General features: G+C 33.6%; 1 protein-coding gene across 1 annotated transcript; it reads left to right on the forward strand.

Moving 5' to 3' along the window:
* Positions 1-7,889: 7,889 nt before the first annotated feature.
* Positions 7,890-22,275, forward strand: LOC134264969 (uncharacterized). Its single transcript, XM_062747216.1, has 5 exons — positions 7,890-7,953; positions 13,636-13,747; positions 15,071-15,168; positions 16,155-16,194; positions 18,945-22,275. The coding sequence occupies exons 2-5, from the start codon at positions 13,697-13,699 to the stop codon at positions 22,041-22,043; spliced, it is 3,288 nt and encodes a 1,095-aa protein (XP_062603200.1). The 5' UTR covers positions 7,890-7,953; positions 13,636-13,696; the 3' UTR covers positions 22,044-22,275.
* Positions 22,276-23,172: the final 897 nt, after the last annotated feature.

Raw genomic sequence — 23,172 nt, forward strand, 5'->3', positions numbered from 1 at the left:
AATAAAGGAATATTCAAGTAATGACCAGCGGCAAAAATATAAAGTAGCAATCAACCGTGGTCACATTTATGCAAATGAGTTGAACTCTCGCTCATTTGCATGACAAAAAGTCACATAATGGTGAATGGATTGTCAATCAATAGTCGAAGAACCTTCAACCGAGTACTCCGATTTCCAGTTTAATTCTAATAGAATTGTTCCCAATGTTTTGCACTGACTTAGAACATGGATTTTACCATTTCATTAAATCAGATCTAGTTAATATCGCTTCAAGAAATTTTTTTTAAAAATCATCATTAATGTTACTATTAGTGTCCTATTCTACGAATAGTAATGTAACAGAGACAATCGTGTGCCTCTGCTGGTGATTGAACACGGGGCCTCTGCCTTACCAGTCCAGTGCTCTTCAAAATGAGCTAAATGGTTAAACCACAAGCCCAAGCTAGTAGGATGCCGTTTATCTTAACACTACCACATTGTCCCCCTCCACAGAATGAGAGTGTCAACACCTGTGGTCCGAAGTTCTAGGTACAATCACTCTCACCCGCCAGAGAACACCCGGATCCCAACGTGGGCGCCAAATGTTAGAGACGATTTTCTGTCTCTGCTGGGGATCGAACCTGGGGCTCTGACTTGCCAGTCCAGTGCTCTACCAATTGATCTAAAAGGTTAACCCACTAGCTCAAGCTAGTAGGATGCCAATTATCTTAACCTTAACACTACTACAGAAACATATACAAATATTAAACAGGTTTGTCAGACTCTGTGGTTTTTTTTATTTTAAGTTTATTGTATATATTGAGTCGACATATATGAATGAAAGTGACTATTTTCAATTTGTCATGTCATCGCCAATATATATTTGAATATCGAACCGAAGACTGCAGCAAGTGTTTTCTTCTTCTAATGTAAAAGCTTTGAAAAAATCCTGCTTCTTATGAATATAAAAAAGGTCTGCTACATGTTTTAAAGCTTGCAATACTTTAAGTTAGTAGGTACCCTCAGTAATTCTGGCAGATTGTTGAAAGACATGATCTCCAAAAAACGGCTTATTGTTAATCAGAAACTCGGGCATCTTTTAAATATCACTTTTAGAGTACTTGTATGTATAGTCAGAAAGTTTTTAAGAAAAAGTTTTGCAAATAGCCAAAGATAAGATGAAAATATTTACGAGTTCCATTTTTATTGAAAAATGAAAAAAAATATGAATTTTGTGGAGATCGCATTCAGTATTCCAGCTCAAAAGTCATTTAAACATTACAAAATAGGAGCAGAGCGAAATACAGACCTCAAAAACATCAGAGGCGGGACCACAGAGTCTGACACATCTGATTCATACTTGGTTATTTTACTCAAAAAGACGTTGATGGTAGTCTTACCACCAAGCTATATGATAAATGTGATGAATTTTACTTTTCTATCGTCAACTTCTCTTACTCGGTTTGCAGCAATATACCTTCACCACCTGCATACATTGTTATATACCTCATTTGATTCGATATGTAAGAGCATGCTCTACGTTTGAAAAATTTCTAAAAAGAGGTAAAATATTGTCAAATAATTTGATAAAATAGGAATATCAGCAGTTTCGTTTAAAGTAATATATGGTCGTTACAATGACCTTGTCAGGAAGTGCTATTTAGAAAATGCTGACTGATGTTTTCATACTAATTGTTAGTCAATTATTTATACACTGAATTGACAACAGATTTTTCCGTTATTTTCCGATCATGACAAGAAGCACACGGCGGGTGAGACCGGTCTTTTTCTAGTCAAATATCTAAATATGAAAGAGATGTGTCAGACTCTGTGGTGTTTTTTATCTCAAGCTCATTAGGATATATTGACAAGAGAGTGGAAATTTCCATTATTAATTGACAATACGTCGTCAATACTAGTATCTAAATATCGAGTTAAAGTCCCCAGCAGGTTTTTTCTTCTTTTCACGCATAAATTCTGCTTCACATGAATATAAAAGTAGGTCTGCTAAGATAGGGGCGCTATATGAACCTATGGGAATTCAAATAGATTTTTGAAAGACATTTTTTAACATCAAAAAACTTTTGTATTCAGTTTGAAATTGTCAATGACAATGAAAAAATGATTCAATTTTTAATAAAAAATTTTTATTGAAAATGCGGCTGTCAATAATATTAAAAAACCCAAAACATTTTATTGTTGGGAAGAGTTGTATATAAAGTTGAAAATACGTAAGTCTACATGTTGTTGATTTTGGTAAAACTTTGTCATTTCAAACGTTCCACTGTTCACGATAGATCAGTTGAAAGAGCGCTCGCTTCGTGATCGGGAAGTCATCAGTTTCGCGACTGACCCAAGTCGCGACTGACCAAAGTCGATAATGTTCCTTCGCAATACGCTCGGCACTTTGAAGTGAAAGATGCGGGTCCTTCCGATGAAACCTTGAAAACAGAGGCCCCGTGTCATGCCAGGCGTTGGCACGATAACGATCCTTCAATGGCCAAGTAAAGGTAAAAATTTAAAGCCCTTCATTGGATATAGTGACGTCTCTTTATGAGCGAATGGGACTTAAACAACATACATGTACATTCAATCAATCAATCAAATGTTTCAACCGTTCCTTGGAATTATTTAGTATACCCAGCTGATTTACACCATTTCTCGAATAGACTAGCATTGTTAAACAGTACTCTTAAAGTTTCTCCTTTATTACTGTTGGTTAGGAGTAAAAGAAAGTGGCTTGGTTGAACATTTACTGGAACCCGCTAAGTACCTTTGTTTTTAAGAATTTTTGTGAAATTTAACTATACAAGTTGGAGGATTATGTTTCACATGTTCAATATCTAGGCACGTTTTGTAATTAAAAAAATTGGAAGCAAATGCAAATGTACACTTGAAATATCTACAAAGCATTATATAGTGGAATACAATACTGAAACCTTTTGTGATTAAGAATATTATTTATATCAACTGCATCAATTTCTTTGATGACATATGAAAGATTAAGGGCAAATGTGAAGAAAAATCAGTGCCCGATCTAAATAAAAACCTATAAACTGTACAGATCTGTGAAGACAACATAAAACATGGACTCCTGACAATTTCAGAATTGTGATCAGGTGCAAGGAAGGAGTAAGCATCCCTTGTTGACTGATGACATTCTCCTTCAGTCCTATGGATAGATAAGCATTATATCATATAGTCTTTAGAAACAAAGGCCTAACATTAAGCATGAATTAGCCAAAATACGACCTAATAATAGGTTATATTTACCTTCAATGTCATTATAACGACCGTAGAAATTTACAAAATATAGCTTTAAAAGAAGCTGTTGAAATCGGTGTAACATCAACTTATCTTTGAGTAGCGTTTTTCGGTTGAAAGATTTATTTGCAAAGAGTTAGCAAAAACACTTTCTCTCTGAAGATATTGACTAAATATGCGGGAAATGTACAAAAGTCTTCGAAAATTTGAAACAGGGATTGGAAAAGTTAAAGTGGTCAGATCTCGACAACCTGGGTGTTGCCGAGGAGGTCTCTGTGAGGGCTGTTCAAGTGCTCCAAAAACTGGTTATGCTTAGAGACATGGTAAACTTCTTAAATTCAGCTTCTAAAAGCGAGCTAATGGGCAGCAGAAACGTTTGAAGACATAAATACCATAAGCAGATGGTAGTGGAATATTACTTCATAAAGGAAAGTTAACGCAGGAAACTGGTCACCTCGTTTGTCAGAGTTTAGTTGTTAGTTGGCTCTTGTAGTGTATAGTCAGACAATTATTTAAATGTGAAAGAGATGGTACAGACTTTAATGTTGTGTCTTTCTTTCAAGTTAATTGGGAGAAACTGAGTCGACAAATAAATGATAATAACTCTTGGTAATTTACCCCATATTAAACATAAATAAGGAAAGATGAAGATGAAAGAGCTGTTTGTCTTACGATTGAGTTGTTAGTTGGCCTTTATCGTCTATAGTCAGCAAAATACATAAAGTTCCATTCTTATGTCAATACGATATATCCCAGTGAGCTTGATAAAAAAACCCACACAGTGTCTGACAAATCTGTTTCACATATGGGTATTTTACTTGAAAAGGGGTTAACTGACAACAAAGCTTTATGATATGATGGTTTTTAATTGTCAATTTCCCTTACTGATGTAGCTATATACCCTCATCACCTGTATACAGTGTTTATATCTCAATTGATACGATACGTAAGAACATGTTCTACGGATGTACAATTTCTAAAACGAGGCAAATTATAGAAAAACAAGTTGATGAAACAAGAATATCAACAGTCTCGTTTAAAGTCACCTTATGGTAATTGGTAAGTTCTATGGTCGATACAATGACGTTGTCAGCAAATACAGTTTATCATTAAGTCAAATGATGACTGACGTTTTTTTCATACTTATTTTAAGCCATTATTTCCACACTGAACTGTCGACGGATTTTTCCCGTTATTTCCCGATCAATTAAGACAATGAGCACACGGCGGGTGTGAGATCGGTCGGCCGGGGATTCTCACTCATGGCACCTGATCTCACCTCTGATGTTTTAAAGGTCCATATTTGCTCTGTTTCTATTTTGTTTTGTGAAATGGACTTTTGAGATCATAACGGATCTCTGAATTTTAGATATAGCATTAGGTGCCATGGATGTGTGAGCATCCCCTGTCGACAGGTCACATCCGACGTGTGCTCCCTGTCATGCATATAAATATAACAGAAAACCCGTCGGAAATTCACTGTTTAATGAAATATATGGATATAATGAACAGTATTCAAGCTCAAAAATCCATTTAACAATATAAATAGTGGCCTTACCACAAGTATAAAAAAGTCAGTCTGATCTGATTTAGTGATACATGTAGCTTTTATTTCCACCTGATCCCACCTCTGATGTTTCGGAGATTCGTGTTTGCTCTGCTCCTTTTTTGTATTGTTTTATGGACTTTGATATTGAATACTGTTCGGTATCTCCATATCCTTCTTCCTGACGCTTTGAACGAAACTGTGTATTATCTTGTTTTATAAATCTCTGTTTGTTCATATGTAAATCTCTGTTTAGAAATTAAACTCCGTATGCAGGTGATGAAGGTATATTGCTTCAGTAAGGTACCCAAGTCAACATCCACAGTCCAAACAATTGCAGTACTTCATCATGCTCGGCAGCACTTTTATGTGGTCTGTAAATGGAGAGAAGAAAATGTATGGCTTGACAAGGAATGAAACCCAGGATTCCTCTATTATCACTACACAGATGCTCTACTGACTGAGCTACCCATGCTGATATCCACGACCCAAACAATCAATATTTAATCTATAAAATCAAATAATCAAGAAACATTTTACTTTTGAAAAGAAATAGTATAGGCAATCATTTTATTTTTAAAAAGTAATTGAAATAAAACTGCAAATCCATTACATTTTTTTTTTTACGTAGCCCTTTTATCACTTTGTTAATACTTTTAAAAATTTACCTATCTATAGTGTCAATTTTTATACATTGGTCTTTTTTTAAAAAAAAGAAAATTAATGTTTGAAAGAAAAAAAAGAAAAAAGAGGTGAGTTGCCAGAAAGAATCTGCTCATTTGCATAGTTTAAACACCGAATTCAGATAATTCATTCATAGATTCAATGGATTACACTGAACGTCTTCCTGTCATACGGGTTGTATTAAATATTTACAGTTTACTGTGTAAAACTTGTCACATGAATCCAAAACATGTTTTAAAAGTTTCTTTACCTCTGATTAATATTGATAAACCCACAAACACTGTATATAGACTCAGTTATAGAGTATTGCAGCACTTTTCTTTTGTTAACTGGTGGTCTTAATCATAAAATTGTGCAATAGGAAGTTATTTCCGGTCAAGCCAGTGAGTGTGGATGTAACTGCATGCAGAACTTTTAATGAAATATATGGAGAAAACTAACAGTATTTAAGCTCAAAAGTACACTAAACAATACAAAATAGGAGCAGGGCAAACATGAACCTTATACAGCTAGGCGCCATATTGCATAATTATTTTTTTTTTAATCTCCTGACAGTACACCGTCAAAAATTGTGAAAAAAATACTAATTTTCTTCTCATTATAATTGAAGCAAAGATGGTTTAGTCAACAAGTAGCATGCAATGACTAGAAGACCTTTCTTGCACTTTAGCTACAAATGGCTTTCCTGAATAAGTTGCTATTCCTATCTCAATCTTTCACTATTGTCTATATACTCATATGAAATTAAATGTTTCTCTCAAGGTTTTTACTTTTGTTTCCAGGAAAACAGCGTTATTTTGGAAAGCTAACCTCACCCTTTAAATCCAAACGAAAATCTTTTCTTTTCTTTTTATAAAAGTACTTTTTTCCACAAGAAATTACATGTACGGTACTTGGAAAGAATTTTATGCTTATCTGTACTGGACAATCTTTAAATATGTTTACAACATATGTACATGTATATATTCTGGAATTAATTAGGGTTATCTTTTACCTAAAACAAAAGTCATACATTTCAGTGAATGCAAAGTTTATGTTTAAGTATGTTAGTAACGGAAACTATTATCAGGAAATAATATAGAACGACACCTACGTGGAGAAAATGTACATTGTAAAATTAAAATGGCAAACAATACAAATTGAAGTTTAATTTATGCCCTGCTCTACTTCAATTTGAAAACCAAAACAGTTTGTTTGCATGTATTTGACAATTGTTTAACATCTCATCAAATCAGTTAAAATGGTTACTAAAAGAATTCTATATATAGAATTAAGGAAGATTGTGAAAAAGACATTTTCCTCTAATACCCAAAAGCCACAACTGGTTAGATAATTCTTCTGCATAACACGAAAAGATTAAACTTATTCGAACATACTTTATTAGCTTCTCTGGATATAGTTTTATTAAGTTACAAGACAGAACTTCTCTGTGTAAAATGCAAATCTTTTTAAGGGTCTTTCTACAAAATACACAGAAGAGATCCTTTGTATTTTTATACAGCCAGAGTGACCTGCCCTTACAACTAACGTAAATATTTTTTCATTACTGCCTTTGTTATTTTAATAAAGAATTTAAAGAAAATGTTAAGATCAAAATATATGTATTTCTTTATTTACATACTCATATTTTCAATTAAGTAAGCAACAGTGACTTTATGATCACCAGTACTTTTTCAGAATTTTTTTCTTTTCTCTCAATCTTGGAGTAATATAGTTGGTGTCCTATACCGAAAATTAAAATAGCGGGTGTTACCAGTCGGCAGGGGATGCTTACTCCTCCGTGGCACCTGATCCTACCTCTGATGTCTGGAGGTCCGTGTTTGCTCCGCTCTTAATTCTACTGCTTGGTGGACTTTTGGACTTGAATAGTTCTTTATCTCTCCGAAGACAATGTCAATATTTACTCTTTTAAACACATATATTTTTTCTTAATCTATAAAGACTATTTTATTGTTATATATGGGTGTCTTGAACACGTACCTAAAGCAAGGAGACATACAATGTACATCGTTAATTCCAGAACCAAATGAACAAATCAGGCATCAAAACTGACAAGAACTTGGCAAAAAAAACCTTATATACCTAAACCATGTAGATATGAACTCTAAATAGCAGAAGATTGTCTTTGTTGGTTAGGTAATGTTAATCCTTCAAAAGTGAAAAATATTTTTTGACTTCGATAATCATGATAATTTGGACTTAACAATAGATATACCTTAAACTTTTGGTTATTTTCTCCTCGTATTTAAATCAGAATTTCAAACCCGAGATTTTTATTCTTATTAATGTCTTTTACACACGGGTAACCAAGTCTTTTACCACTTACCATCGTAAAAATATAACTGAAATGGTTAGAGCAGAACCGCTCTGAGAGCGACATTTATTTATTTACGTTTGCTTGTACCGGAACCGGATATAGATTAGTCAGCCATATTAAAAATTTACAAAACGATATCGTGGTTGATGATAATCAAAATGGGGTAAGTTTGCTTAGTTTGTTGTCGTAAAAATTACATTTTGAGAACTTTAAGTCTAGGAAAGTGAGGGATTTCATATTTTGCTTATTACTTTATTACAAAAGGATTGCCTGAAATGACAACTGCATTGCGCATGGATATTATCTTCCCTTGTTCCGTGAGCATGTCGCCACATCATTTGCACATATGCACAGAACAGAATAAAATAGTAAACATGTGTGTTTAATATTACTTTGCATATTTAGTTTTTTCTTTGTCAGTGAAAAAAAAATGATTAAAATATTACCAAATGCGTCAATTTAATATGTAAACAAGAGGTCATGGGTAATCTAATTTTAGATGGAGTCAAATTGAGGCTATCGCCATTGTTGTTTATCGTGTACGCCGAGTGTTAAACTTAGAGCAGCGTTGATGAAGACTAATAACCTGAATTGAACAGTTTTGCATATTTCATGATTTCAAAATGATTTTTTTGTATTTGATTCAATATTTAAAATGAATGTGTAGGCCTTAAAATAGATTGCAAACTCCTGAGTTTAATGCGGAAAAACAGAGTTTAGACTAATGTCGAGAATTGGTCCCGGAAACGGAAATTATTTTCCCGGAATGCATAAGTTTTAGAGTACTTGTTCATAGCTTTGAAGGAATGTTTTATTAATCATATTTACTAAGTCTATACATTGCATGAGCTTTAGAATATGGTAATTTATAACAGATTCTAGTTATTACTGTGTGTATCTGTAGAACTGTACCTCTCTGTTCGAGAATATTCGGACCGATATTTCCGCTTCATCTGTTCGAATTTTCTCAAGCAGAGAGCAACAATTCTGCAGTCAGATATACTGTGTATGGGGTTTCAGGAAAATAAAATTTCCACGATCTAGCAGGGACGTATACTACTACAACCAAACACGTCCTTTATAAAGCTTACAAAAAGTAATTTAATTGCAATCGATTGATTTCATGTATTACGAGAGTGATTCGTTTTTTAATGAAGAATAAATTGTTGAAATTTACTTGATAATGGTCATCAAATATGTACTTCTCATGAATGAATATTGATTTATTGGACTCAACTATTGAAGAATTAATTATTTTAGCATAACTAAGATTTTGATTTATTGATTTAAATATTAAAATCATAATCTATTGTCTACAGTCGTGGACATTTAGATAATCGATAAATCAGTACATCTCCACATGTACAAATAACAACGAATTAAAGTAGCAATTTAATTTTAATTTAACAACATTTAATTTTTATGACAAATAAACTAAATTTAAATGAACTGGATGGAACCGTAACTAGCACCATGCCTTTATAAGTCTAAGTGTATAAAACTAAGTAAGTTTTTACATGTAATTGTTAGGTACACTGTAGCACTGCAAAATTAAGTGAAGCTCTAACTCCGAAAAATATATTGACAGACCAGAGAGCTACATTGCCACCCATTGAAAAAATATGTATACCTGTATTTATTGCGTAAAAAAATGCAGTTTCTCAATTTATATATCCATGTTTTTCAAACTGTCACATCAAAATATTACTAACCGTGTGATCCTAACATATTCTTATGCTCATGTCTGTTTCCACAACAAAATATTCCTCGTAATTTTCTCTATGTGATCTATAATGCTCTCTACATAAGTCCTTAAATTGAGATAATCAAAATTTTCATCCATTTATACTAATATTTTTGTTTGCATTTATGCAAGAAAATTCGGTCTAGCGCGCTTTGTGCAGATATAAACTACCAGAGTACTTGATAGAAAAGTAAGAAGTTTTTTTTGTAATTTAGCTTTTTTTGCAATTTAGGTAAGAATTTTGGGAAAAAAATTCATCCAGAAACAAGAAAAAAGTTGTGCGCAATAAATATATAGTCAGGTTTCTTTTTTGTTGGATGGCAATGTAGCTCTCCGGTCTGTGGATATATTTTTGAAGGAGATCGAGAGCTCTACAGCCGTCAGTTCTGTAGGTTGTGTTAGGTTGACAGTGAGTAATAAGTCTACAGGCAAGTTCGTTTAAACCATATTTTACTGACGAAAAATGACCGGTGAAAAAAATATAGCTGTCTGTCTGTCCGTCTGAAGTCAGTCTGTCACAAAAAACACTTGCAGATAGAGCTGAATTTTGGTATGTGAGTGTATCTTAATGAGTTACAGATCAAGTTTGAATTTCGCTTTGCTTCATTGACTTTTGACAGAATTATGGCATTTTGAATATTTTTCATAATCGCTTAATAAGATCGGGTTCGAAATGCGAGGAAAACGGTGGAGAAATGAGTTGAATTTTCGTCTTAATGTGGATTATTTTATTAGTTTTAAGGCATTTACAACTTGAAAATCTTTCAGTTTTACCTTGGACACGACTTTTGCATATTATAAAATGACATCCTGAAGAAAAAGCAGAACCCGGTAGGGGACGTGTATTGCTTATGCAATACTCTCAGAATGCTTGTTGGACTTTGAGAAAATTATATAGTGTAAAGGAGGCTATTTTGAAATAAACTAATCCATTTCTAATATAAGCGTGCCTTCGCAGGAAAAATCTTTGAAGACCGTGAAGTAATGACAAAGAAAAATTGCTTTTGATTATTCAAATGAAGAAAATAAACGCAAATCAAGTTTTCAATTACTCTATCTTGGTCTAACATAATATTTAGAATACATGAATTTATTAAAAATTTTGTCATACAGTGCAGATTACAATTTATTCTTTTTTATGTCAAATGGTGGGTCAGTCTAACTACACGCAAGTACCTTGAAATTAGGGTGCAGTGTAGAGAGGGTCCTTAAACCATATTCTATTTGAAAATGACAAGCAAAAAATATAGACTAGAAGTGTACAAAAAAATAAAGGCGAGTTTGTGGTGTATTATAGTCATATTGTACATACTGACATGCTACGTTATCACAATGATTACATGTACGATTGATAGTATATCAAAACTAAAGCTTTTGTGCGATTTTATTTTCGCAACCTTTCTGCTTTTCGGCGACTTCTTCATATATTGCTTTTTAGTATTTACACTTTTTTTCGGACACTTCCTTTCCTTGCTGCAGATCTGTAAGTCTCTGTAGCGTTATGATTTTATAAACAAGAAAACATTGATGTAGCCATCAATTGTCGCCCGGGAAATATATAAAGTAAAACTGAAAATGCGTCTTGATCATCAAATCGCTTCTATATGAGTGAAAAGACATGCGTCTAATTGATGAAGACGATAGTCGTGAGAATTTTGAAAACATGTAGTCGGATAAAAATCAATCAAAAACGATACCATTTTAAACTTGATCAATTCCTCAAGTAAATGTTGGCTGCATAACATATAAATTGAAGTTAGACAAACGCATCACCTATATTTAAAATGGTAATTTTCAATTTTAGAACATAAAACACGAACTGTGCAGAGTACGTTTTTATCATAGAAGTAAAATTCGCTGTTCTGAAAAAAGGGACCTGTCGTTTTTTCGATAGTAAATGATATGCAACTTTATATATCAAATATGAAAAACATATATTTTTACAGATTCACTTTATGGAAGAAAATATATTATGTATCTCGTAATTTATAAACAGAAGGAACATTTTGATTAACAATCTTTTCAATGCTTAGAAATCTGTAATCCTAAATAACTACTCCCACCCTAATCCCCATACACCAACACTTAAACTTATATGTATAGAGCAGCCCAGTCCCCCGGGCTGGAATTATACATATTTGTCTTTGACCATAAATGTCAAAGACAAATATTATACAATTATTTAATGCCTGAGCAGTCAATGCAATTTTTTTTAGTGTGTTTATTGCCCGAGGCCAGCGGCCGAGTGCAATATAACACACTCTGCTTTTCTGCACCGAGGGAAAAAATTTCTTCTACATATATTAAATAATTGTTTTATTACCTAATTTTATTTTCCGTATTAAGTGTTCACAATTGTATATTCAGTACGGAAGGTTCCCGTACCATATTGTAAATGTATACCTATAGATATGGTGCATCTGTAATATTAATTAAAGATTGATTGTATAGACTATTGTTCACATTCCTCTCGAAAAATTTTCACTCGTATGGAGACGCCACCACTTTCGGTGGAGAGGAACCTATTTCGTGTCAGCAGTGCATCTACTGCGACACGGGACCTCGGCTAATAGGTCTCACCCGAAGGACCGGTCTCCACGTCCCTCAATGTATTAATTAAAAGTAACTCTCATTAAATAAAATATCCGACCGTTGAAATTACACAATTTTTAAAACCAATGTCGAAAGATCGAATAAGATGATTGTTTACCATGTCTGTGCAGTGTAACAAACAACTAAATTTGAAACCCGGATCGGTTTTTTCCGAAATACGTTGCCGGTCAATAGAACGTTTTTAAACATCTTTCGCCAGTCAATAATCGGTTTGAAAAGATAAAAAAAACTGAAAACACATACAGAATAGATGAAAATATTGAATTTATTATATAATAAAACAACAAAATTCATTGGATTAGGTAATAAATCAAACCATAACGCTACAGTTCTGCAGCCATTCCTTTCCAAGGTTTTTAAACATCTTTTAAATGGTCATGGTAAGCATTTTACTTCAAACGGTTACCGACTGACTGGATCATATTTTACGCTGGTTAGTGATGTTTTAGATGTTACTATAGACACGAGAGCTATATGTTCCATTGCGATGTCCTATAGGTTCAAATCGAACAAGACGATAATTTAATTTTAACAATATTTTATTATGAATGAAAATACATGTAATAGGATCGGACAGCAGGCACTGCCTATATAAGTCCTTTCCACAATACAAAGATCAAAGTCATACATGTACAAGTAAATATTAGCTATATAACATTGAAAAATATAAATTTATACATGCATATATTCAGTAGAAATGTTTATTATATAGTCTATTTATAGTCCCTATATAATCTATACAAACGCAAACAGTTCATAACACTACATATTCACCGGATTTTAGGCCGTATTCACCGGAGGGTCAATGAACGTGCAGCGGCATTGTAACGTCACAATCAAAATAACGAATAACGTTGTAAACAATGGTTGCAACGGCCGCAGCGAACTACGTATCTTAGCAGGAAAACCATTAGCAAATTATAAAAACACATTGGAAAGGAAAATACAGATGTTACAAACAGTAATCTGGAGGTTTTTGTTATTTACAACAATGGAAGATAGCAAGTGAAAATGAAGCCTTTATATGTATTCAAAATAAAATAAAACAATTAGAAATCAGCAGAAAAAAATAGTATTTAACAATTGGTAACCAATTATATCCATATAGAAATGGACGTTAATATTCTCCTGACAAAACTTTCCAGTTTTCAAATTGTGACAAAAAGCAAAATACAAACAATTGAGAACGAAACACATTTTTTGCTACATAATGAATTATATGAAATAAAAAGAATAGAAATCAGCAAAATAATACTTAACAACTGGTCAAATTATATCCATTATATAAAAAATCTTAATAAACCACACACACACACATATACCACATATATTACTTAACAGAGACTTACAGATCCTTAGGGACAGTTGTACAAAATATTTTGTAATCTGTATCAATGCACATGATGCTGTATATAATGAAAATGTCATCCCTATTTATTTACTGACCGTATAACACTCGAATCTTAGACAATTCTTTTCTTTCTCCAGGAATTAGCGGTGGCACCTGTCAAGTGTGGATTTATAATTTTTTTAACACGGTCGAGTAAAAATGAACCATGCACGTGTTCGATACAGAAGGAGCCGATGTAACGCATGTCAGGTAAGGCACAGACGGGATACTGAATCAAAATGGGGTACGGAAAGGATACATCTATTAGATATACTATAAATACACGTTGACAAGCATTTACTAATGCGGATTTTTATTGCCCTACCTGTTTATAATTTAATTAAGTATCAACATCAAATATTTTTCCAGTAAACATTGTAAAGAATTTTCATTTTTCATTTATGGTTTCGAGTTCTTCCATCTTTCATACTCACTTAATGATATGGCTGCGGCATACCTCCTTAATAACTTTAAATATGCCTTAAGCTAATGCTGCAGGTTAAACATTGAAATGATGATTTGTCTTTATTTTCAAGAATTTTAGTTTGAAAAAAAAATTGTAGTAAAAGTCAAACAAGACCTATGTATCCCTCAGGTTTACTGTGGCATTTAGACAATTCACAAAAATGTTTATGAGAGAGAGAGACAGAGAGGGAGAGAAAGAGAGAGAGAATATGTAAAACATATATTGGGAATCAAACATACCTAATCCAATTCTGAAGTTTTCTTGCTGAAATTAGCTGAAAATGATCAACAAAATGTCTGAAAAGAAAGACATTTCATGCATTTGAAAAGCATGTAGGGCATTCGCACATATTCTTACCATGACAAGAGATATATTGATTCAGATTGATATGAATTTTTAACATACATAATATACCTGCATCGTCTTTGCAAATGTATTGCATCTCATTAACATGGCCAAGTCAAGCATCAGTTTCGATATAAAAGGCTCTCCTGTTTTCTTTTAACATGTTTAAATGAGAAGCTTATTGTTTTGTTTTGTTTTGTTGTTTTTGTTTTTTATATTTATTAATTAGTTCATTTAAGTTTCCAACATCATAATTTGGTTATATGAATCATGAAAAGTTTATTGGTGATATTGATAAAATAGGTTCGACTATTACATTTCATCTCATGATATAAACACAAGTTCGAGAGTTGTCATTCTTTGCTCAGGTATCAATGAAATTTACCACTTTATATATATTTCTGAAATATTTATTTTTTAAAATTCCACCCATCTAACGTGAAATGTCGAGTATTTATTATATTCTCGAAAAGTTACAGTTACCAAATACCCCATCGTCGGAAACGATACAAATACCTGTACTTATACATGTGCAATGTTTCATGCACTATGTTCTTACAAATCTTTATTTACGCCAATTGTTTACCTGAAATCTATTGTTTTCAGAAACTTTCCTCTGTGAAGAATAAAAAATGAATTCTATACTGATATGAAGAAAATGGTTTTGTATTTCTTACAAAATGTAATAATGGATGTTTTAAGGTAATTTCTTTTGGTTTCAGAATTGTTTGAGAGAAAACTGTGGCACTTGTATGCATTGTAAAGATAAGCCAAGGTTTGGTGGACCTAATACTTTGAAACAATGCTGCCTGAATAAAATGTAGGTAGAAGAAGGGGTGATATATTAAGCAACATGTGCACAGTTAGTGAGAACATCTAAAGAATTACAGAAAACCGCTTATACAAATTAATGTGTACTCCGTTAAAAATTAATCTTTTAATGTTTGAACTGTCTTCAGATTTTTTTTCAATTTAACGAACATAAATTTGAAAAAAAAAATATTGACACAGTAAGACCGCGGAATATTAACTGGCAAAATTGGAAATATACAGCTTACGTCATTTCTATCTGTTACAATCAAAACATTCAGTGATGGGCGGGTTCAATTCGACGCGGACGTTTGGAAAACATCGGATTGAAATAGCAGATCGAAATTCACTTTCAATCCATCTGAGCTGTTTTCAAAGCAAAGAATTAATGTAGGATCCAAAAATCAACTATATTTCAACTCCAAAATACATATTGTTTGAAGTTCACATTAATGTGAGTTTTAATAAGAACGCGAAATATCATACAAGACAAAGATTATTTTTCAGGAGATATTTGATTCTAGATTCTTAACATGTCAATATATATTTTAAAAAAAAAACCACCACCACAACCACTACCACCAACACAGAGATATACATATATTTACCAAACAGAAATGAAATATTTCTCCCTTAAATATTAATTCGGTTAAAACATTAGACAAAAAAATTCAAACTTTACCAAAATTGAAATTATTTGTCTTCTGGGTCAGTCAGTTATAATGTTCCTTCTAGTGTAGCTGATGTGGATTGAAAATGAATTTCAATCTGCAATTTCAAACCGATGTTTTCCAAAAGTCCGCGTCGAATTGTACCCGCCCATTTCATTGTCTATCACTGAATGATTTGATTGTAATAGATAGAAATGACGTAAGCTGTATATTTCCAATTTTGCCAGTTAATGTTACGCGGTCTTAACACAGTCTTCATAAGTATATGCATATATATTATACGCCAGTCTCCAGTTCAATTATAATACTCTTCTTTGTGTTTCAGATGCTTGAATCCTAACACAGTTCCTTCCATCTATTTTGCGGTGTGTACTACTCAATTCTTACATTTGCAAGAAATGAAAGTATACCAGTTAATTTGAAAAAAAAAATTTAGTATAGTGAAAACTTTAATACTATACCCGGTAGTTATTAATTATATTTAAGTAAAGTTAAGTATTTTGTCGGGGGATAACTTAATCAAATATTACAAGTTTACAAAAGCAATTCAATGCTTTAATTTTTTATAAATACTGAAATTAAATACTGAAATTAAAATTTCAGCTTTTCAAGAAAAACATTTTATATTATTTATTATTACTGATTTATTTATTTATTTTATTTTATCTGCAACCGTTAATTCTGATACTAAAATAGAACATGTAGAAAGAAAGACATTTTATTATACATGTATACATTAACGTTTATATAAATTGTCGTATAAAGTAGATTTAATTTAAAAGTATAATAAATATTATATTGAATGTACTGAATTAGTAGATTCATCGACTGAAATACCATAGCACATCTGTAGGTGATGGAAAATCTTTTTACAAACGTTTATTGGATGCTGAACGAAGTGATTTTAAATGGGAAAAAAGGAGAAAAGCTTCAGTTAATGCAAATATAGTAGTGTTATCCGAGACGTCACTCCTAACTAGATTCCTACATCAATCTGATTAAATCAGATCTTTGATCCGCTCACATACATGTAGATCGCTTCACCTTGTGTTGTGATCTATGTCAGCGAATCAAAGGATCCCATGCCCGTTTTACCAAAAAAAAAAAAAAAAACCAAAGAAAACAAAAACAAAAAAAAAAAAAAAACTTGCGGCTAAGATCAAAATTAAATTATATTATATATTATTAAATTATTCTATGAAAATAGTTTAAATCTTTTTTAAAGGAATGTAACAAGATAATCGTACGGTGGCAATTTTATAACAGAATGATTAGTTTTGCAAAATTTTATAAACAATTCAAGATTTTGGTCTCTGTCGTAAATTCTTTTGTAAAACGGAACTTTGATTTTAATCAGATTGAGTCCTACATATATAGATAGTACAGGAACTCTGGTGTTCAGTACAAAATGGAAGTAGTCTCGAATATACTTTATTTAGCACAGAATTGAAGGACTTTCCTTGGTGTAAATGTAAAACATGACTTCTAGACAAATATTTCTCTGTCCGCCACGGAGGTGAATTTTTTATTGAGCATTATGTCCTACTATTTAAAACCCTTAATCATCAGTGATTGTGTGTTAAACTTTCATTTTATGGTCAAGTGATGATGAAAATTCATTTATTAGGATTGTTGATTAATTGACCGTCGACATAATTATATCAGATTTCTCATTCCTTTAGACAACCCTGTTTCACTTTGCCATGAGATTGATCTACTCATGGATTTTCATCACCTGTTCATAGACAAGAACTAGTAAAATTGACATGGCTTAATTTGTAATAAGTAAGATTAAACATAAGAAATGACTGGTTTGTAAAGGAATTAAGAAAAAACTTACTTTAGAAATATCTCGACCTTGTATAGCTTACATTGTACATGAAAGTGATGAAACGATTAAAAATATATTATCGAGGAGTTGGTCAAAACTTCGAGCCATTTGCGGTAAAATAAAATATAAGTTGGAAAATATAAAGTGATTATCTTATCTCCGCTTCAAATGCCTTCCAGTTGAACACTGTATAATAACTTTTTTTTGTTTACAATAAAAAAAAATAAGAACAAGATGTGTTTTTTTGAAACACTGTGCACCTAGCGGCAACAAAGTTCGAAAAAGCTTAGCATGTAGGTCATAGTAAAGGTCAAAATGTCAATGACCCTGGTGTCATTTGAAAGAACTAAATAAGTGGAGTATGCGTACACAATATGAAGTCTCTATTTCTTAAGATTCAAAAGTTCGAAAACGATATTTTTAGCATAACAGTCAAGGTCACAAGGTCATTGACCTTGGTGTCATTTGAAAAAGCTTAATCAGTGAAGTATACATATCAAATATGAAGTCTCTATCTATGAAGGTTCAAAAGTTATGGCGAAAGTTAAAGTTGACAACAGACAGAGAGACAAACAGACAGGACAAAGATAATATACGCCCCGATCTATCGATCTGGGCGCATAAAAATTAATCACCTTTGAACCACAACTTGAGAAACAGTAAATACTGTACTCCCCGGGTAGCTTAATCATTGTATTGACCCCAAAACAACTAAAACTGCATAATTCTTACGCATATTCCATTTGTTTTAAATTATACTAAATGTATACGGTATTTTCCATTGTTTGTTACCGGTGTGTGATTTTTGTCGTCTTCGAATTCCCTTAATGCGTTTGGCTAAGATTTCTGTCAGTACATTAGACACCCATGATGAGAAAAATGAGTTTTTATCATACGATTATGAGCATTAAGCAAACCTCAAAATACAGCTTTGGCTTCACTTTTTGAACTTAGGGAATATTGCACTATTTGTAAAGATTTGGGGAATATTCAATTGTACTCTTCGGAAAGATTTAGGGAATATTGCACTCTTTCGAAAGATGCATTCTCGCGTTGACCTCAGGGCAGCAGTTATTGTCTCATTTTGCATCGGTATAAAAACATTAAAAGTACATGTACATAATTTCTAGAGTCAGCAAAAATCTGCTTTCCCGAACTGAGCGTTTTAGCTCGTCTGTAGAATAAATGTGATTCTAATAATAAGAGTTGCACCAATACCAGTCAAACTTGTACATGCATATTATGAATTGATGTTTGAATTTTTTTGCAATTTTCTTTTTCAAGCATAACAAGCGGAGACTTAAGCCAAAACCTAAGCTTAGGCCTAAGCCTAAAACACGCCCCCGGAAATGGAAACTGCCGGAGTCTTGTGTTCTACTTAGAAACATTTGTGACGAGCGAGTGTTAAGTAGTTTTCGGAACACATCCCTAAAAGCTGAAATGAGCCCCGAAGAAACGACGGCCACTGCTAGCAAAGGTTTGGATGATTCAGAAACAAATCAAAAGTTATGGCGATCGCAAAGGAAGCGGAAGGCGAATGTTCATTACTTTAAACCTGATGAATATGTACCAACATTAAAATCCCGGAAAAAGGAGTGTGTGATAAAATTCAACCCTCTAGAGGACGTCGATGTTGGTAAATTAATAGAGCACTTAGAAATTCAAAACGAGACTGACAGAGAGGCCTTGTTTGTGAAAAAACAAAAACGATGTGAAATGTTCAAAACAAAATATTCTAAACCACAGACTGCAAAAACGAAGAAGAAGAAATTAAGACCTTTTGAATATTTGCAGTCTTCGATCGTCATCAAGAGTGAACCGGGTCTCAGCCCGCCACGTTTGACACCACAGGACTCACGTGACCCGGAGATAGCGCAGGAAAGTTCGAAACATACGCATGAACACGGCCCACCAGTGCTAGAGCCGTGTAAAAATGAAAAAGAAACATCATTTAGAGTGAGTTTTTCTGGTCGATGTTGTAAAATTAACGATCCCTATTCTCAGGAATTTTATACAGACTTTAGAAAGATTCCAAATGTGAGGTACAAAAAATTAACGAAGAAGAAACAAAGAGAAGAAGACAAACAGTCTAACAGTGAAATAGATAAAACCCATCAAATGCAAGAAAAAACAGACATCAAGGAATCTACGTGTGCTGCCTTGAAATCGACAGAACAACTACAGAGGATAGATAGTAGGACGGTAAAAAAGGATATAATGGCGAAATCACTGGACAAAATGATGGAGAAGGCAGAGATAGACAAACACAACAGCAAACCCGAGAACAGAATTCCAGTGTATCAGAACCAGATCATGGAAACTGTCAAAGAGCTGGCCAAGGAAAAGAAATTTGTCAAGTTTTTCCAGCTGAATGTGGGTGATAAACTTATTTTTATTCCGACTGATGGAACCACTGTTATCCCGAAAGCATACGTTTTGAATAAAGCCCCCGGAGCCACGAATGTTTCTATAGAAACTCACAAGAAAAGCCACATAACTGACCAAGGAACAACGATTGCGTCGATTGAGCAGAACACGACGACACAACCGTCAGAACAAGTCGATCTTAGTATAGTGAAAGAGGAACCCTTGGAGAGTGGGGACGACGAATCGCTGCCAAAAATAACTAGTGTGTTCAGTCTCTCGTCAAACGCCGATAAGGACAGTACGGACAACGAAGTTCCGGCTGATCCTCAGTTAAACTGTGCATCTGATATAAAGGTTCTGACTGAGAACTCCAATAAGGAGACAACCGAATGGCCTTTTGAAAACTCGGCTTCAAGAAAATTGAAAAGTCTTATAAACCTTGATATGACGAAACAAATACAATTGATTAAACAATCTCCAGACACAGAGACACGGCAACTGCAAAGCTTACTCAACCACACGGTATCAACAATTTGTGACAATCGCCATACAACAGCGACAAAGCACAGTGTACTTCTGAAAGGAGAGACGAGAGAGGTGCCGACTGCGAAAGGTGCAGCTGATTCGGTGAAAATCTTAATAGACAAGTCAGGTATTCATTATTACAAGACACCAGACACAGTAACTGATAAGACATCACCTGAACAGAATTCTGCAGCGGTGAACAAAATGGTTCTTCCAAACTTTGGAAAGTTAGAACCTCTTGAAAAAGTTACAAGTAAAGCATTGAGTGACACTTTAACTTTATCTAAGACGTCATTTCTCGTACAAAAACAAACTCCTTCCAGGGTACCATCTCCTAAGGCTGTTCTCCAGGATCCACCACCTAAAACTGTACTCCTGAATTCATCACCTAAAGCTGTTCTCCAAGATCCGCCATCTAAACCTGCTGTCCAGAATCCATTACTTAAAACTGTTCTTCAGAATCCGCCACCTAAATCTGTACTCCAAGATCCACCACCTATCTCTCTCCAGGTGCCACAACCAATCGCCCCTCAACCTGCACAACCAAAATTGATTCTCATTCCACAAGCAAATTCATCAAATTCCTCCCCAAGAGCCGCAGTGTTTGTAACCTCTACGCTAGCAAACACACGGTTACAGAGTCTTTTATCGAATTCTAAAGTACAGTTTGTCAACAGCAAACCACAGACAATTGTGAGAAGTACTGAAGTAAAAGTAAAGAAACCTGCAACTCAGATGATTGACTACACGGGGATATCTACTGGAGAAGTTTGTAGATCCCCAGCTAAGCCACTATTTCTTTTCCCAAATAAATCGAACTCGGATTATCAATCCATTCCTCTCAGTACCACAAGTCAGGTGGTAACAAATTTACAGAGTCTGGTATCTCAGTCTTCACAAGGATTTATCCCACTGAGTACCCCAGTCTCTCGAATCGGTGTTTTTTCCAAACCTAAAGTGAAAAACGCCAATGCAAAGAGCACATGCGCAGTGACGTCTTCTGTGCAGAGACCTGTAAACTCCGTATCAGAGGGCGCGCCCATTAACAAATTAGTTACAAGCAAAACGACCGCATTTGACCGAGTAAAGACATCCGAAAATAAAAGTAACACAACACAGAGCTATTTTCAAGATGATAAAAAACATGTCGGGACGAGCGGCCAAGAATGGATTAGAGTTAAATCGGAGCCGGGAGACAAACACGAGTTCGAAGCTGCCATACTGACAGAGATAAAGAAAGAGAGAAGTGATAGCGAAACCGAAAGTGAAACAGAGACTGCTGGAAACAGTGATGATTTTATTCCCAAAGAAAAGAATCGAAGAAAAAAGCATCGGATAGACTACACCTTTACGCATGTGCGAACAGAACAAGCAGAAGAGACAGACACAAAAGAGCGGATCCGCCGACTAAGAGAAAAGCTGCGCGAGCAACAGGAAGAATGCGAGAGTCTCAAAAAGACTTTATTGAACGACGGCACTGAGGCAACGTGACATCACAAGATGAATTTTATCTGAACTATTTTAGTTATTATCTTCTAAAAGATGATCATTTACTGAAATAAACGTTTTACAGAAAGACTTTATTGAATGACGACAGTGAGGCAACATGATTTCACGAAATGAAATTTAAAATGACTGAATTGTTTAATATTTTGTCTTCGTTATTTTCTCGTGTTGATTATTTTATGACAAAGTAAAATATGTACCAATTAAAAAATATTTGAAACAAGGATTTTTTTTTTAATTTATTGAAACTCTAGCTGCAGATCTCGCTGATTTTGAAAAAGAAAATAGGGATGGACGATTAAAAAGCTAAAGTGTCACTCATTGGAAAAAAAAGTTTATATGCGAAAAGAAATTACTTTGCTTTTCAATATTTTTTTTCTCTTTATATACATGTATAATTTGCCATTTCAAAGTATTCCTAACATATTCTTTGACTTATTCTTTATTCCACAAAAAGACACGCGTTTCAACCAAGGTTAATAGCCCTTCACGTCCTGAAATTGAGACAGAAAATGTCACGTATTTATGCTGCCATTTTGTGTGGCAAGGCAATTCGGCCCAACGCTCTTCGTGCATGACTTGCACGTGCAGATTTGTCTTGGAAGTATTAAAAATATATAAATAAGCAATATTTTAGATTATAGGTACTAATTAAACGAGACGAAGGGCAGTATTTGCGCGCCATAACGTATGCTTTTTTCAGTGGGCAATTTAGCTCTGTGGTCCTCCATCCATTTTTTTTTTCGAACTACAGATCCTAAGATAAGCAAACTCAGACCAAGGACTCGTAAGCTTTTCTGAGTAAATTAAAAAAAAAAATAAATGATAAAAAAAAGCTTTCTTTGGTTGTTAATAAGGTAATTGATGTCGCAGCTATTGCAGAAAAAAAAAAAACGCTAACGAGTTAATGTCGAACCTGTTGCAGAAAAAAAAATACATAGCCCGCGAAAATATTTTTTTCTGCAATAGCTGTGACGTGAATCTCGTACTAACAAAAAACCCATTTTATTGTATTAATATATATACACCTGTATGAAAAAACAACATTCAAAGTAAAATTAAAAGGACATGGTCACAGTTTCAACTGGACTTTTTTAAAAACCAATTTTACTGT

Source organism: Saccostrea cucullata, unplaced genomic scaffold (genome assembly GCF_032062105.1).
Source record: "Saccostrea cucullata isolate Sc308-1 unplaced genomic scaffold, CSIRO_AGI_Scuc_v1 ctg2236, whole genome shotgun sequence".
NCBI classification, from domain to species: domain Eukaryota; kingdom Metazoa; phylum Mollusca; class Bivalvia; order Ostreida; family Ostreidae; genus Saccostrea; species Saccostrea cuccullata.